The 17,388-nt window shown below is 38.9% G+C and overlaps 1 protein-coding gene across 1 annotated transcript in view; it reads left to right on the forward strand.

Moving 5' to 3' along the window:
- The window catches only part of CARD14 (caspase recruitment domain family member 14), a 52,115-nt gene that overhangs the window by 7,186 nt on the left and 27,541 nt on the right, over nucleotides 1-17,388 (forward strand). Inside the window, exons 3-8 of the mRNA XM_021000782.2 lie at nucleotides 10,242-10,567; nucleotides 13,511-13,663; nucleotides 14,968-15,087; nucleotides 15,554-15,679; nucleotides 16,320-16,469; nucleotides 17,044-17,154. Of these exons, the coding sequence (XP_020856441.1) occupies nucleotides 10,242-10,567; nucleotides 13,511-13,663; nucleotides 14,968-15,087; nucleotides 15,554-15,679; nucleotides 16,320-16,469; nucleotides 17,044-17,154 (986 nt within the window). The remainder of the gene's footprint in view (nucleotides 1-10,241; nucleotides 10,568-13,510; nucleotides 13,664-14,967; nucleotides 15,088-15,553; nucleotides 15,680-16,319; nucleotides 16,470-17,043; nucleotides 17,155-17,388) is intronic.

A 17,388-nucleotide genomic window follows, 5' to 3' on the forward strand; every position in this document is an offset into this window, starting at 1 on the left:
TCTTACAAAAAAGATGATAGGGCTCACCATAAACCAGAAAATAGCTTGTTTATCATCTTTTTAAAATTTAATGTTTATTATGAATTTTACAAACACCAACAAATATGAGCACTTCCATATACAAAGAATAGCAGAGTATTATATATAAATGATACCATAAATTTCTATTACACATAACTTTTTGAAAAAAAGGATACATCCAACTTAACATGGTATTTTCAGCACTGTGCTGCTTGTCTGTATCCCCTTCTGAATTTCTTCTACTCTCTTCTGTTTTTTCTGATTCTTTGCTTTTTTTTCCTTTCATTTCTTCATTTTTTTTTTCATATCAATACCTCTACCCCCAGCCTCCCACCTCCCACTGGTATCTAACTCCTCCTCAACCTTCCAAAGTCATCCCTAATAACAAATAACAAATAGTCAAGGAAAACAAATACACACATTGGTCATTCAAAAAATGCCTTATGCTGAATTTTGAATCACCTTTCTGCCAAGAAGGGAAGAGCATGAATCATCTGGCTCAGTGACTGATTATTGCCTCAGAGTTCTTAAGTCTTTCACAATTACTTTCTCTCACAATGTTGTAGTCATCATCTATATTATTTTCATGGTTCTACTTAACCCACCCTGCATTATTCCATACAGGTCTTTCCAAGCCTTCTCTAAATTTGTTGCCTTCATCATTTCTTACAGTACAATAATATTCCATCACATTCCTATGCCATGATTTATTTAATCATCCCCAAAAGGTAAGCTCTCTCTTAGTTTCCAGTTCTTTGCCAACACAAAAAGAGCTGCTGTAAATATTTTTGTACATATACATCCTTTTCCTCTTTGTATCTCTTTGGAGTAGAGATCTAGCGGTAACATGGCTGAGTTAAACAGTACGCGTGCTCCGAAATGGCTGTACCAACCCATAGTTCCACCAATAGTGCAGTGATATGCCTGTTTTTCTGTAGATACTCCAACATTTGTTATTTTCCCTATTTGTCAGCTTTGCATATGGGGTGACTATGAGGTGGAACCTTTCAGTTGTTTTAATTTGCATTTCTTTAATTGGTAATGATTTGGGACATTTTTCATGTACCTATTGATAAGTTGGATTCCTTCCTCAGAAAACTACCTGTTCATATTCTTTCAATATTTATCAATTGGGAATTGGTTCTTGTTCTTATGAATTTGAATCATTTCTCTACATATCTTAGAAATGATATCTTTATTGGAAAAAACTTTCTGCAAAGATTTTTTCCCATTACTTGCTTCTCTTTTAATTTTAACTTACATTAGTTTTGTTTATGCAAAAGCTTTTTAATTTTATGTAATCAAAATTATTCATTTTACCTTCTGTGATCTTCTCTAACTCTTGTTTTGTTACAAGCTATTCCCCTATACATAGATCTGGCAGGTAATTTCTTCTTTGCTCTTCTAATTTGTTTATGATGTACCCATTTGGAGTTTATCTTGGCATACTGTGTGAGATGTTGGTCTATACTTACTTTTGCCTGACTACTTTCCAGTTTTCCCAGAAGTTTTTGTTAAATAATTTTTACTCTGGTGGCTGGGATCTTTGGATTCATCAAATAGTAGTACTATTTTGCTGTACTACTTTGCTTTTGTATATTGTTACATTTTATTTTTCTAATGCATTTTCTCATTTTGGATACTTCCAGATTGATCAAGGATGTAGGCACAAAACTTCATTAATTAGGACCCATACTTAATAGTAAATAGTCAATAGTCAGTAACTATTAAGTGCCTGCTATGTGCCTGGCAATGTGCTGAGCCCTGAGTATGCAAATCCAAAAAAAAGAAAGAGTTCTTGCCCTCGAGGAGCTTATAATCTAATGGGGGAAGACAACACTCAAAAGGAAGCTTGAGAAGCAGCAACTGGGTTGTTGGGAGAGGAAGTAAGGAATCAGATGCTGGGGCGCTATGGAGAAGTTAGAGAAATACCAGAACAGTGCAACCAGGTAAGAAATGAGGAGATGTCTGAGTTGAGCTCTTTTTTTTGGGGGGGGGGTGGCAATTGGGGTTAAGTGATTTGCCCGGGGTCACACAGCCAGTAAGTGTTAGGTGTCTGAGGATGGATTTGAACTCAAGTACTCCTGAGTCTAGGGCTGGTGCCACCTAGCTGCCCCAAGCTCCCTTTTTAAATACAGATTTTGGAGTTTATAACTCCTCTTTCCAATCAGAGGGGCAAAGGGTGGTGATGAATTGGAGTACCAAGACTGATGGTATCTTGCAGGAAACAGAGAGAGAGAGAGAGAGAGAGAGAGAGAACATATACATATATATGGTCTATATCATATGCAATTTACTACCACAATTATGGCCTAATATAGTCTACAGATTTATCATCTTATGTTTTAGAACAGCAACATTGAATGTAAACTCTGATTACCTTTATCTAAAATTCTATTTAGGCTGTTAAGAGGGTGAAATTGAAAAGTCAGTCATAATTTACCACTATTTTTCTGTAAAGTCTGATATGTTAATGAAAAGATTTGCAGTTCCACTTTATGGATATGCCTAGACAACAAAGACAATTTGTTTTTGGAGGTTTAATTTCATATTGTATAGCAGATTAAATTGACATTAAGTAGCTCTGTTGTATATTAATTTTGAGTTTTACTCCTTAATCTGTTTTCTCCAACATTTTTGACATATTTATATCACAATTCATAAATTCCAATCCTTTAAAAATCAAGGCAGTAAAATACAATCTAGGACTCATATAGCAGCTTTGTTTTAAATATTTCTGAAAATCAGATTTTTGTTGAAGAAACTCCTAACAGAATGTAGATGAAGCCAAGCATATATATGGCTTGAGTGAGCAATCAGACTTAGCAACTTGAATAGTAAAGATATTTGACAGAGTACATACTATGTAGCCTGCACAGACTGACTCAGCATTGTCTTTCTGATGGGACCCATCAACAAACAGAAAAAGGTCCACTAGGTTTGTCAAAGGGGAGTTTTTGAAATTAATGAAATTTTTTTCATAGATCTGTGCGTTAACAAAAATGTGTTTGCATGAATAGGTGGTGGCTGTAGAATTCTGATTCTAGGCAACAAATCACCAAATTAATCATTTATATACTATGTAAACAACTTATTTACATTTTAATAAGTATTCCTAATTCTAATGAACACCTTTTTCAAAGGTGGCACTATCTAATGATTAGTTTAAGAAAAATCAACAATAATAATAATAGCGCTTTTTAAGATTTGCAAAGCACTTTACTAATATCATCTCATTTTACCCTCACAATAACCCTGGGACATAGGTGCTATCACTTTCCTTGTTTTACAGATGAAATTGAGGCACAAAGCGATTTGCCCAGGATCATACAGCTAGTAAGAGTCTAAGGCTGGATTTGAACTCAGAACTTCCTAACTCCAAATCCAATGCTCTAGCTGCCTAGACAATTTGAATGAATTTAGGAAGAAAATAATTCTCAGTAACTGCTATAAATTACTATCTTTCCATATGTGGTGGGAAGGGAGAAAAGTCCTTAAATATCTTTTGTATAGAGGGAAATTGTCTAATCAGAGATGCTCATATCTATATTGTCGTTTAAAAAACCCCCCAAAAGACCCACTGTTCTAAGTTTGGGTTACATGTTAGAATTTAAAACAATAAAAACAATTATTTATTGATGTTATAAGCCATGGCAAAGCAAGGAGAAGTCAGTTTGCCCTAGAAAAAGTCTCAATGGAGAAAGTGGATTCTGACTACAAGATACTTCCTCAATCAAATATACAAAATAAAATGAAAAAAGCAAAGGCAAGTTGCCAGATAATAAACCTACTAAGATAATGTTTCATTGAAAGAGAGATAGAACCAAATATACAGCTCTCAGATAGTTTTTGTGAAATCTTGAAACCTTATTCATTGTAGTGAAAAGAAGGATGCTGGTGGTGATGAAAACATTTTAAAAGGATTTAAAAATTAGGAAGGGAAGAAAAACAGACTAAGAGTAGGCAGTGTTGCTAAATCTATACTGAAATGGAGGCTGGGTCTAAAATTGTTACCTTGGTTCAAAGAGGCAACTCTCTTTATCTCCATTGTTAGACATAAAAACTGGAAAGATTCAGATAGCCTTTGACAATCTAAAATTTTAGAATATAAAACCAATTTTCTAATGACCATTTTTAGAGGATCATGAATTTCCATAAGAACATAGGGTCATTCATGATTTCAATTTGCTTTTCAGTTTAAGATACTTGAGGTTTCCTTAAGGTTTCTTTCTTAAGGTTTTCTCAAAGACTTTTTGATAGACAAAAAATAAGATTTCTGACTTCCCAATGTCTCTTGTGTTTTTGTTAGGACTGGATAATAAAGCCAAAATAACTCTAGAAATACCATGTTGTGCACATGGAAATATTAGACAATTATTTCCCAAAGTGGATGAATGTTGCCTTTTTTTCTGCTTGACAGCACTAACATTTATGAGATTCAGCATAAATGCTTAGAAGTTTTATTAATTTTGGGGTATTGGAGGATATTGGTTCAAAGTAAAGTTCCCAATACATTGTTGCAAAAAATAGGATTTTGTGTACCTGAAAACAGAAGAAAGTTTCAAGCTGGAATGTACATTTTGAAAATGTAACATAAATCAGTATGATTAGATATATAGCATAGTAGAGAGGTAACTTAAGAAGCTTCTAGTAATGTTTGGGGGTAGTAAAACTATAAAAAAGTGACTAACAAAATAGTTTTTATTTCTAAGGATCAGCCCTTACCAGGTTGGCTGAAAATATTTACGTTTCTTAATTCCTAACTAACAATAATAAATAATATAATATATATTAATAATATATAATAATAATATATAATAATAATAAAACCAGAAAACTTCATTTAATCTTTATTCTCATTTTAATTTTCACATTTGTATTCCAAAGCTCATGCCTGTTGGTTTTTTTTTTTTACCTCTTGTGGAGTTTTGAATTTGGCCTCATCTTATCTTCAATAAATTTCAGGAATGACAGAGAAGTTTTCTCTTTGTTTATTTCCCATTATCCTTTTTTACTTTGACGAGCCATATCATAATGAAAAGAATAAATTAAATTTCTCAAAATTGGACTCAAATACCAGCCAGTTTGGAATCATAAAAGCTTCCTACTAAAAGTTATTTTTCATTATAAAACTGGCTCAAACTAAATTTAATATAATTTTTTGTCCTGACTGAACCAATCCTTCCATGTACAAACAGACATTTAAATAACACTTCAAGGTTTGCAAAATGCTTTACAAATATGATTTCATTATATACTTCCAACAACTCTGAACTAGGAGCTTTTATTATTCTCATTTTACAGATGAGGAAAAAGAGGCAGACAGAGGTTAAGTGGTTTGCCCGGAATCATATAGCTAGCAAATGTCTGAATCAGGATTTGAATTCAGATCTTCCTGACTCCAGGCCAAATGTTCTATCCATTCCACCATCTTGCTGATTTATAGGTAAAAGCAAGAAAAATGAAAATTTTTGTTGGCATTTATAAATTTTCACATTTAAAAGCAGAGACTGAAGAAAAAAATAGAGGTGCCGTTGCAAGGCGTAGTGTGTCATTCGAAGAAAGCTTCCCATTTTTGTTTTCGCTTAGCACTGTGTGTTGTAAGCATTTATGTTTCCTTTTTGTTAAATATTGAGATCAAATGTTACTCCTTCAAGGAAATTATCTAGTGGGAGGTTACCCCTTTGCTTGTCCATAAAATAAGTCTTAAGAGAATAAGGAATCACAAAGACAATGGAGATTCCTTAGAGGAAACTGTAACTCACTTAAAAATAAGACTTGTCCCTGTCACATATCTATGGGAAAACAGGGGAAGGCTTATTCAAATACTTCTTTCACTTACAGCTCAGCCCATGGCCATAATAGCTGCCAAGGTGGCCCTCTGCCTTCAGGAGGATCCTGCTGAGGTGGAAGTTAGAGTTCTGCTCTTAGCTCACCACCCACGCTGGTGAAGAGAGAGGCTTAGCCTCTGCCCCTACACAGGCTCTTGGAAGGTGGGAGTCAGAGTTGCAATAGATGACTCATAAAACACCTCAAGAAAGGAGGATAAAGTGCCACAGAGGAGTATACTAATCTGCAACACTTATACCTTCTGAGTCATTAATACAAGACTGTGATGCGTTCACAGCAGGCAGCCTGGTGGCTAATGATTGCCCCCAGGGTTGAGTCTGTGGAAGCTTCAAAACCTTCTGCAGATCCCCTTAAAGGGACATACACACTTGGTCTGGAATAGGCAAATAACGCAGGTCATGCCTTGCACAACAACAATCTATACTTCTAAACCTGGCATATTGTTTTGAGTGCAGGTGATTTAAACAAGATTCTTCCTCCCATATTCCACTTCCAGGAACCTGCCCAGACAGAAGACAAAAACAAGGCTCCAGTAAGAATTCAGCTGGCACAAAACACAGCAGAATGGGATTCTAATTCTGGGACCCAGCCAATCCAAAACAGAAACAGCCCTGAACAGAATTAGAAGTAAAGGGTCTTACCTGTTTAAAAAAAAAAGAAGAAACAAATGAGAGATCTAGATGCCTCAGACAAAGTGCTAAGCTCATGACATCTCACAGCTTGTGTTTTAGAATCTCTTAGGTAATGAACTATGGAAAAAACTCCCCAGCTCTCAAAGTTTAGAGAATATAAAGAAGCTTTATTGTTACTGAGCAGTGGTAGGAGGAGGCATCTGCTGACTGACAGTTTTCTTTGACAATATCCTTTGTTAACCAAGCAGGCTCCGATTACAAGCCATTTCCTACTCGTGTTTATAAGTGTAAAATAAAAAAGAAAAATAGCAGACAGTCAGGCAGGATTATAAACTTCTTGCAGCTGTCCTTGGAAGCAGAACAAAGCAGTTTGTATCTTTCAAGGAGAGGATAGAAGCTTGATAATTTGTAAGTGGCCTGTGAAATTGGAAAAGAGTAACTTTGCTGCTCTCTGTGGCGGGTCTTGAGAGTGAACTGGGATTGAGATAGACCCAGATATGAGGAACTGAATGTGTCTAGTCATTCTATCTAGGCTGATTTCAAGATTGAGCCACTCTAAGAAATAAAAGAGATATCTCTATATCCCTCTATTTGATCCTGCCCATATTCCAGTCCATCATAGAATCTGAGATGATAATGAAATGGATCAATAATGCTGATCACAATCTATTTAAAATTGCCCATCTCCAGTGACTTTTGTCTGTTTCCTTACAAGTTCCAGGGACTCCACCTAACATGGTGGAGGCCTTCCTCAGTTTCTCTTAACATCACTAGGATATCAACACTACACTCGGGTTTTCCATCTGTTATCCCTTACTCTCTTTGTTGTAAATGTTTTTTAAATGGTATTTTCTTTCATCTTTTATGCTGTTTCTCCTGCATAATTCCTTGTAAGAAATATTAGATGGGAAAAATTACTTTTAGCTAGGGGCTCAGGCATCAAATAACTAGTATTGTTTCCATCACTGAGTCAGTAAATAAGCATTTATTAAGCCCTTACTATGTGCCAGGGCTGAGCACTAGGCACTGTATGAAACACTAGGGATACGAAATAAGGTGAAAACAACCCCTGCCCTTCTAATGAGAGAGTGGATAGAGTGCTGGATCTCAGGAAGACCTGAGTCTCAAATCTGACTTTATATTCTTGCTAACTGTGTGATCTTGGGCAAATTACTTAATGGCTCTCTCCCTCAGTTTTCTTAACTGTGAAATAGGATAATATGTTTACTTCCCAGGGTTGTGAGGATCAAATGAGGTAACATTTGTAAAATACTTAGCACATTAGTGGTAAAGTGTTTGACACAGTAGGCACTTTATAAATGCTTATTTCTTTCCTTCCTATGAATATAGAGAAAGAGATATATATGAGAGATATTGTAAAGGTAGAAATAACAAGAGTTAAGGGGTCATTGGATCATAGAATGTAAAGAAGTGTAAAAAGACCTGGGAAAGGTAGGAAGAGGCCACATAATGAAAAGTTTAAATGCTAAATAGAGGGCTTTATTTTTGATTCTGAAGGTAACAGGGGGCTACTGGAGTTTGTTGAGGAGGAGAGATGACATGGGTAGGCCTATGCTTTTGGAAAATCACTTTGGTAAATGATTGGAGGATGCACTGCAGTGGGGAGAAACTTGAGGCAGGGAGACTAATTAATAGGTTGTTGCAATAGTCCAGGTAAGAATCAATACGGGCCTGAACCAGGACTGGAGCCCTGTGAGTGAAGAAAGAGGAACATATGTAAGAGATGTTGTGAAGGTAAAAACAAGATTTAGCAACAGACTGGATATATAAGGTGAGTGAGAATGAGGAGTTAAGGATGAATGAGTTTGTGAGCCTAGGTGACTTTGAGATTGATGGTACTCTCAACAATAATAGCAAAGTTGGAAAGAGGGGAAAGAAAGATAACAAATTCTGTTTTGGGCATATGTTTGAGATTCAGTTTGAAATGTTCAATGGGCAGTTGATTTTGTGGGACTGGAGCTCAGGAGAGAGACTACTAGGACTAGATAAGTAGATGTAGGAATCATCTAGATAGAGGTGGTGATTGAACCCATGGGAGCTGATAAGGTCGCCAAATGAGAGAATAGAGAGATAAGAGAATAGGGCGCAGGGCAGAGCCTTAGGGATGCCCATGGTTAGGGAACAAGACATGGATGAATAACCAACAAAGGCGACAGTGAAACAGATTGACATGAGGAGAACCAGGAGAAGTAGCATCATGTATAACTTGAGTTTCAAAGCCCTTTGCTATGGGACCCTCATCTATTGGTAGAGATCAATGCCCCATGTCTGCTTGAGGGGAGGAAAAAGATGGAGAGATCAAGAGAGGTCAAAGGAGATCCTGGGTTCTTCTAGCTTCCAGCTTGGAAGATACACAATGCCAACCTCTCTGCAGGTCTCTGAAGAGAGAAACTCTGGGAAGAAGATGATGTGACAGGAGCTGGCAGTCTCCATCATATCCCTATCCTCAGATTGCTACACTAGAGATTTCAGAGAATTTTACCCTTGAGTGAGCTCAGGGACACTCTCTCTCTTTGTTCAGCTAAGATGTCTCACTCCCAGTGGGAGAACTCCTTCACTTTGTATGTTTTGGTAGGATAAAGAAATCGAGGAATTACGTCCAGGCAACAATTTATTTAGCAATGCATGTGGTTGCAAAACAAACCAGGTCCAAGGGTCTTAGTAGCCAAGGACCCAGAAACTTGGTTTCTCATAGTTAATATATAATTTGGAGGGAAAAACAGGAGACATAAGGTTATATAGATTGAGACATTTGGTTTTTCACAGATGGAAAAGGGGTTGGGAGATACCACAGTGAGAGGAAGAGGGGTATTCTTGTGACATTCTTTAAGTCAGATGCCTCTTGTGAAACCTCCTAAATCAGGTGACTTACATGGAGTTGAAACTTAACTTCACAAAATGGTAGATAAAAACAAAATGGAGTCATTAATACTAATTTTTAATGCAGCATGTACATATTCTCATACATACACTTTTTGATTTCTGTTTTACTATCAACTTGGATAAATGGGTTTCTTTGCTATTTGTGCTCATCGTGTTACTGGTATCTGGTGGAGTCAGGCCTTGGATGTAAAACTTGGACCTTTCCTTTCAATCAGTTTAGCTTGAACCTAAAAATGGTATCCCCTTGCCTAATACTATTTAAAAGAACAGAAAGATATAATTTTATCCCAGTACCCTCTCACTGAGGAGAGCAAAGCCTACCTTTAGCCCCAACCTCCTCTTTTCCCTCTGGGCAGTAATTAAAGTCTCCCTTGGAGAAGGGTAAAGGGAAAAGACACTAGAGATGTCTATTCTTGTCTCCCTAAGAGCCACATTGAAAACAAAAAGAAAGGAACCCAGGCAAGCACATCCTAAGGGAATGCAGAGTGGGCTTAGTAGTAGAGAGGCATTCCAGGGAAGAAGGCATCACAGATAACAAGATAGGAGTGTGGTCTAGTGACCTGCTCTAGCTCTAGACTTATTGTCCAGAGATCCCATGAGAGAGTGAACATAGCTAAGAATAACAACTGGCATGGAAGGTGGTAGGGTGGGGATGGAGGATCAGGGGAGAAAGGGAATTGATCACTTGGGCTGAAGCCCTGGTTTATATAGGGGAGTAGCCAGAGATGAGGTTGAAGAAGGAAGTAGGCAGAGGCCAGATTATAGAGGGAATTGCACGGGAATCCCAAAGTCAGGTAAGAAGGCCTCCTTCCCACTCAATGACTTTTCCCTTAGGCCTCATTGATACTTCCAAGCTGACTGAATGCCTGGCTGGAGCCATCAACAGCCTCCAGCAGGAGCTGTCACAGGAGAAGATGAAAAGCCAGGAACTGCAGCAGCATTGCCATAAGCTAAAGGAACAACTGTGTAAACTGGGGACCCAGAATAAGAGCCTAAGGGACATGGAAGCCGAGCACAACCGCATGAAGAGGGAAGTCAGCACCCAGTTCCACCAGGTGCTGAAGCTGAAGGATGAGATGTACAACTTGTCCATGAGGTACACCAATGCTCTGCAGGACAAGGACCTGGCCATCTCCCGCTGCCAGAGTCTGCAGGAAGAGGTGAGGAAGAGAGAGTTCACACCAACTCTTATCTTGTGGTTTGTTGGTTTGTGGGGGTTTTTTTGTTTGTTTGTTTTTGTTTTTTGTGAGGCAATCGGGATTAAGTGACTTACCCAGGGTCACACAGCTCGTAAGTGTCAAGTGTCTGAGGCCAGATTTGAACGTAGGTCCTCCTGATTCCAAGACTGGAGCCCTATCCACTGTGCCACCTACCTGCCCTGTTTGTGTGTTTTTACAAAATGTTATTGTTCTCTCTTCTGTGACCTTTGTCATCTAAGGATATGTTCACAACTCCATTTTCCTGGACTCACCCACTAAGGGCATCAGATCTCTTACCCTAGGCATAAGCCATCAGCATGGCTCAGATAATTAAATACTAGCCACAGATCATGCCATCTCTCAATTCTATGGGCAAAGGGAGGGGAAAAGGTATAGATAATACAAAATAATGGAAAATAAAGAAAGACTTGATAATGAGCTTAGAATATATTCAAAGTCATGCATTTACCTACATAGTCAGTCTGCTCCAAGACTTTTCTTCCCAAGTCTATCAACCAGCCTTTTGAATATCTGAGTACAGGGACTCTTACTTAAGGGTATAGAGTAAGGTAGATCCAGTTTCTGGTTTCAAGAGCCTTATCCCATATGACAATTCCAAAGGACTCATAATGAAAAATGCTATCCACCTCCAGAAAGAGAACTAATGAATTCTAAGTGCAAATTGAAGCATTTTTAAAACTTTCTTTATTTTTCTTGGTTTTCCCCCAACATGGCTAATACGGAAATATATTTTTATTACTTCATATGTGTAATGGGTATCATATTTCTTGACTTCTCAATGGGTGGAGAAGGAGGTGCAGGGGGAGAATTTGGAACTGACAATAAAATTAAGAAAAAACTTTAATAAGGGGAGACAAAACAGATAATACAATAATTATGGTAGCTTTGGGAGAAGATGAAATCAAGTTAGAGAAGAGACTGAATTAATAAAGGCCAACTTTAAGCTGTAAAATAAAATTTAATTAAATTCAAAAAGCATTTATTAAGTATCTACTGTATGAAAAGAGACTCGAGTTTTGGTGGATTGGACAAGTTTCGTCTTGATATAGAGCTGCTTGATCTCCTCCTATTTGCTAGGTATCAGAAAGGTTACCTGTCATTTTTCATTTTACAAGAATGGAATCATTGAAGTGAGGTGTGACTAAAAGAATCTGTGCCTGAAAGGGATTCCTTCTCCTGTCCCCCTACACACATTGTCTCTTTCTTCATTTCCTACTGCATAAATTAATCACCTACCTCTACGACTCCTAGTTTCTGCTGCAGTCAACACAAAAGGCCCTTTACTGCTAATTGACCCCACCAAGACATTAATAGCTGTGATCCGCTCTTGTTCCACATTCTTGCAAACCCTATCATGGATCCCTCATACTCAGATATTTCATTTCCTGGAAGCTTGACAGTGCAAGAATCTGCCCAACTTGCTTAGAAGTAGCCACACCCTCATCTTAAAAGAATGCCAGGACACCAAACTGACCTCTACAAATTAGGTGGTGTAAATTTCCATTGGATTATCCTTGGTTCCTTCCTGCTCAAAGTACAGAGGGTACAGGTTAATCTACAGACCAATGGATAAATGCTTCAGTAGTCTTACCTTGCACAGGTTGATAATCAGGGCACCCAAGAAAAGAAATGAGTTAATTAGGATCAAATAATATCTGAGATTATAGCTTAAAGTCCCTCAGTTTCCAAGTATGATTTAGCCCCCCCCCCCCAGCCTAGAGATATTTACTGGAAGGACAGATCTGTTATTGTAAGAAAGAGTACAAGGTGTAGTCTCTTGGCTTGGTCCCAAGAGCAAACTCATGGACTCTGCCCATAAATATACAGGCACTTGCTTCATGCCTCACTGGAACAATTTTCCTTTTTCTCTCAGTTGCACCACATCCATTGGTAGTATAGAAGCATCCCAGGGAAGAAGGCATCACAGATAAGAAGGCAGCAGCGTGGTCTAGAGATCTGGAGCCACTGAGAAGCTGTCATCTCCTCGAGGTCACACAGCCAGTATTTGTCAGAAGCAGGACTTAAATTCAAGTGTTCTTGACTCTGGGGCCATCCTGTCTCTAAAGCCATAAGCATTCACATATAACTTATTTCCAATATGTTTGAATTAAGTAGGCAGTATATTATCAGTTCAAATTTTGAGTTCAAATCCAGCCTCAGACACTTACTAGCTGTGTGACCCTGGGCAAGTCACTTAACCTCTGTGTACCTTAATCCACTGAGAAGCAAATGGCAAGCCACTCCAATATCTTTGCCAAGAAAACTCCATGGACAGTGTGGTCCATAGGCTCACAAAGAATCAGACACAACTGAGTATCTGAACAACAATGTATTATCAGAGGTGGCTCTCAAGTTAATGCACTATTCTGATCCCCTTTCAAATCATTTCTTGACATTTTCATGATTCCATAATTCCTTGTATTACAAACCTTGGGAGCTACTAGGTGATGTCTAACATCATTTATCATAACAATGCTGGTTGGTAACCAATGGGTAAGTGAGTAGAAGGAATCGAGTTGTTCATCAGGACTCATGGATTGCATTAACAGTGGTCTCAAGTCCAATTGCATAATATTTGTGCTTCACTTACAAGACAAAGCAAAGAATATCTTGCCCTTGTCACGGGGAATTGAGACTATTCATTAGTTGACACCCCTAAAAAGATTCATATCTATGATGGGAAGGCTCCTGAATTTTATAACTATCATTATTAAAGGAGAATAAACAATACAAATGATTTCTGGTCTAGTTGAAAAACTTTTTTTTTCAAGGTGAGTGGAAAGAGCTCTATTCTTCAGGGCTGGCCAAGTGATTGTTTATAACCAACTGCATTCTATCATGGAGGCCAAGGTTTTGATCTCTATACTTCTCTATCTTGGACAGTTGTATCTAATGAAGCAGGAGCTACAGCGGGTCCAGATGACTTCCTGCTGTGAGCGTGAGTCTAGAGACAGATTTAACCTGGAACTCCAAGAAGGAGAGGTCAATAGGCTCAAGGAGGAGAATGAGAAACTTAGGTCTCTGACTTTCAGCCAGGTGAGTAGACCCCAACCATCAGGGTTGGACTGGTTAAATATTGTCATGGGTGGCCTAGAACATGGAACATGCTGGGGCACGGAACTCTTGGCATATGGGAACATATTGTGTAGTATCCCTACATGACACATGATGGAGAAGGTTGAAACTGCTATTCTTTACTTGGTAATATGAGAATGGTTAAGTTCAATAGATTCCAACATCGTTCTTGATCTGTGTCCCTTGGACCATAAAAAATTGAGCCTGAGGTGTTTGTTAGCTGTGTGTGTGTGTGTGTGTGTGTGTAGGACTTGCATCTCATTGGCGTGGGAATTTGCTCTACTGAGAGAAATTGCATGAGAGAAACCTATCCATAACTTCCACAAGAGAAAACTCAAATGTATTGGAAAGAGCTCTGGCTCTGGAGTCAGAAGAGCTAGATTCAAATCTTACCTCTTGAACTTACTTATCTATATAACCTTAGGCAAGTCAATTAATGGCTCTGAGCCTCAGTTTCCTTGATTGTAAAATGTGGTGGCTAGACTAGATGTTTTCTAAGGTCCCTTCCAGTTCTAGATCAATGATCCTTTCTGAGGTCATTGTTGTTGTCCCGTCATTTTTAGTTATGATCAACTCTTTGTGACCCCATTTGGGGTTTTCTTGGCAAAGAATGATTTGCTGTTTCCTTCTCCAGCTCATTTTACAGATGAGGAAACTGAGGCAAACAGAATTAAGTGACTTTCCCAGGGTCACAAAGATAGTATATGTCTGAGGCTAGATTTGAACTCAGGTCTTCCTGACTCCAGGCCTAGCTCTCTATCCACTGTACCACCTAGCTGCCTAATATATACATATATGTATATGTACAACCAAATTTGTAATCTTACAGAGTCAATGAAGGCTCAGAAAGGTTAAATGAAAGCCACATGGAAGCCACATGGTTACACAGCTTGTAAGTGTTAGATATAAGATCTGAACTCAGGTCAAGTGCAACATTTTATAAACTATACCTGTCTCTCTCTCTCTCTCTCTCTCTCTCTCTCTCTCTCTCTCTCTCACACACACACACACACACACACACACACACACACACACACACGCATGCGCGTGCACACAACCTTCCCATAGCTTATTTCCTTTTAAATTTTGGGCTGTAAGCTTATACTAATTTACATGATATTATTTCTTTTTCTGCCCTGAATGAAATAATGACATTCTTAGGACTTTACTATTGGCAATATTCCCTGCTCCCTAGGGAGGTAGGCTTTGGGCAAGGTGGGGGTCATTGGGCTGCAGTACTCCGCGCTGACCTCTCCATGTCCCAGGTAGAGAAGGACATCTTGGAACAGAATCTGGATGAGGCACTGGATAGCAAGCAGGAACTGGTGGATCGCATCCACTCCCTGAGGGAAAGAGCAGTCACTGCTGAGAAGCAGCGCAAACAGGTAACTGACATCCTCTCTATCTTCTACCACCTTTGCCCTTCCCGAAGATATGCCCACATTGGTAAGTATGGAAGCAGGACTTTCTGGGTAGTCAAGCTATTTGTATGTAGGTGGAAGCCAACTAATTCTTTGTTGGGCTGGGTTTGCTTACCTTGAATCAGTGACTTTAACAAGGAAGGGAAACTTCCTTCCTGAGAAGAAAGAGGCTGGGGAATTTTGGGGGGAAAGGCAAGAAAAGTTTTATATTTTGAGATATTAAATAAACATGATGCAAATACATAGAAATTAACCACCTCATGTAAATGTGTAAGGAAAAGAGAAGCCATTAGCAACTTCGACATTTTAAAAATTGAATAGTAATACTATGTAAGATTCTACTTTCATTTAACCTCCTCTATCTACCCCTGTCCCCCACCCAGACCCCTGCTGATATCAGTAACTTGTCTGTTTTCTTACTCTGGATCAGTACTTGGAAGAAAAAGAGCAGACCCTCTTTCAGTTCCAAAAAATCAAGGTGGATTTTGAACTCTACAAGGAGAAGATGAATGCCCTGCAAAGTCAGGTGGTAGAACTCCGGAAGGAGCGAGACCAGGTATCCCCTGGGAATGAAAGAAAATGTTTGTACTGGAATTCATCAGTTTTCAGCTCATCTGGTTTCATTTCTAGAACCTAGATGGGCTAGAAAAAGAAATGTAATTAGCTTACTGCTTTTCTTCCTGGGGGACATGGAGGGAGGGAGACCACCCAATGTACCCCCACTTTTGTAAAACTTGCCACTCTAATCTTGGCTCCAGCTTGCTCCTGATTTGGAGAAGCTGATAAAGGAAGTCACCCCCAAAGGAGCTATGGAACAGTTTTTCTCAGGAAGGAAGAGGGTATTTTCAAGCTCTTTCTCCCATCAACCACTGTTATACCCTGACTCCTCTGCCCTTCTTTATGCCTTAATATTTTGTTGAAAATCTGTTCCATATTTCAAGTGATTTGATTGAAACTGAAATAGGTAGCACTGAATTATTTTAAACTTCTAGACTTAGAGTTAAAAGTTCTTTGATTCCAAAATGCAAATGATGGTACAAATTAATTAAATTCCAGAATATCCAAGGCCATTAATTATTATACAAAGCCATTAATTCCTATGGAGTTGCTCCAAGCTTTAGCTGTCTTTTCTATGCCTGCCCCATGGGCAGAGGACGCTGCTTCTGGGTGATGCCTGATCTCTTGGGTTCCCATAGGCATACAGTGCAAGGGATCTGGCCCAGATGGACATTTCGCACAGCTTGACAGAAAAAGACTCCCTCCGAAGAAAAGTGTTTGAGCTAACCGAAGAGGTCTGTGAACTGCGAAAACAACTCCAAAAGGTACAGGCAGAACCAATGAGTGAGGTAAGGAAGGCGGTGCCTGTGGTGAGGAACAGGAAGAGGGTTGGAATGCTAAGAGGGAGGGAGGTCACTGTACTTACCTTGGCTTGGGAAAGATGAGGATGGGGAAGAGCCAAATCTGAGGCTGGATACGTGTGTCCAACAAATAATTTTTCCAATCTGAACTATGGCTCCCATTTTGACCTTTAATAATAAATACCATGTGAATTATATGCAAATCACATATAGATGAATAATTTACTACTTTAGTCTGTATCTGAGGTGCCATTTCTATCACATGATCTAGAAGAGCTAGGTTAGAGAAAAGCATAAGATTTTGATTCTTTCCCGCTCCCTCCCAAAGGAAATAAAATCTAGGAATCCAGTTGCAAACCAGTCTCTGGTTGTCTCAGGGGTGGGGATGTGCCAGGGCCTCATTGATTGTGTCCAAGGAGGACTCTCAGGATATGAGAAGAAAGAACTGGTGTTTCCAGGAAGGGGGTGAGAGAACAGCTTGGGGTAGTTTGACTAGAAGTACAAGAGCATCCAAGATAAACACCCTGAAACCAATGAGCTTGTCTATTCCATTCTTTGGCAGACCAAAGAGAATGCTGGAGAACCTTCAAAGTGGGGGAAACAGAGGCTCATAAGGATGCACGCCATCAATCCTCAGGAGGACAGTGACTTCAGCTGTGTAAGCTCCACAGAGGTACTAGGATCCTCCCTCATTCTCCTGCTTTCTCAGAGACTGAGTTTGCTTCTAGTTAGAGGGCATTAAAAGCCCATCCATCCCTGACTTCATTGGTGGACAATGTAGGATAATTTTCACCAAACAATTTAGGTGAGTGCTTGGAATAATAGGCTTCTGGGAAGTTTACAGGACCTCAAGCCACTAATGATTTCCCCTCCTGTATCACTGGTAAACATTTGCTTTCTTTGGTAG

This window comes from Phascolarctos cinereus, unplaced genomic scaffold (assembly GCF_003287225.1).
Source record: "Phascolarctos cinereus isolate Bilbo 61053 unplaced genomic scaffold, phaCin_HiC Scaffold_5;HRSCAF=322, whole genome shotgun sequence".
NCBI lineage: Eukaryota > Metazoa > Chordata > Mammalia > Diprotodontia > Phascolarctidae > Phascolarctos > Phascolarctos cinereus.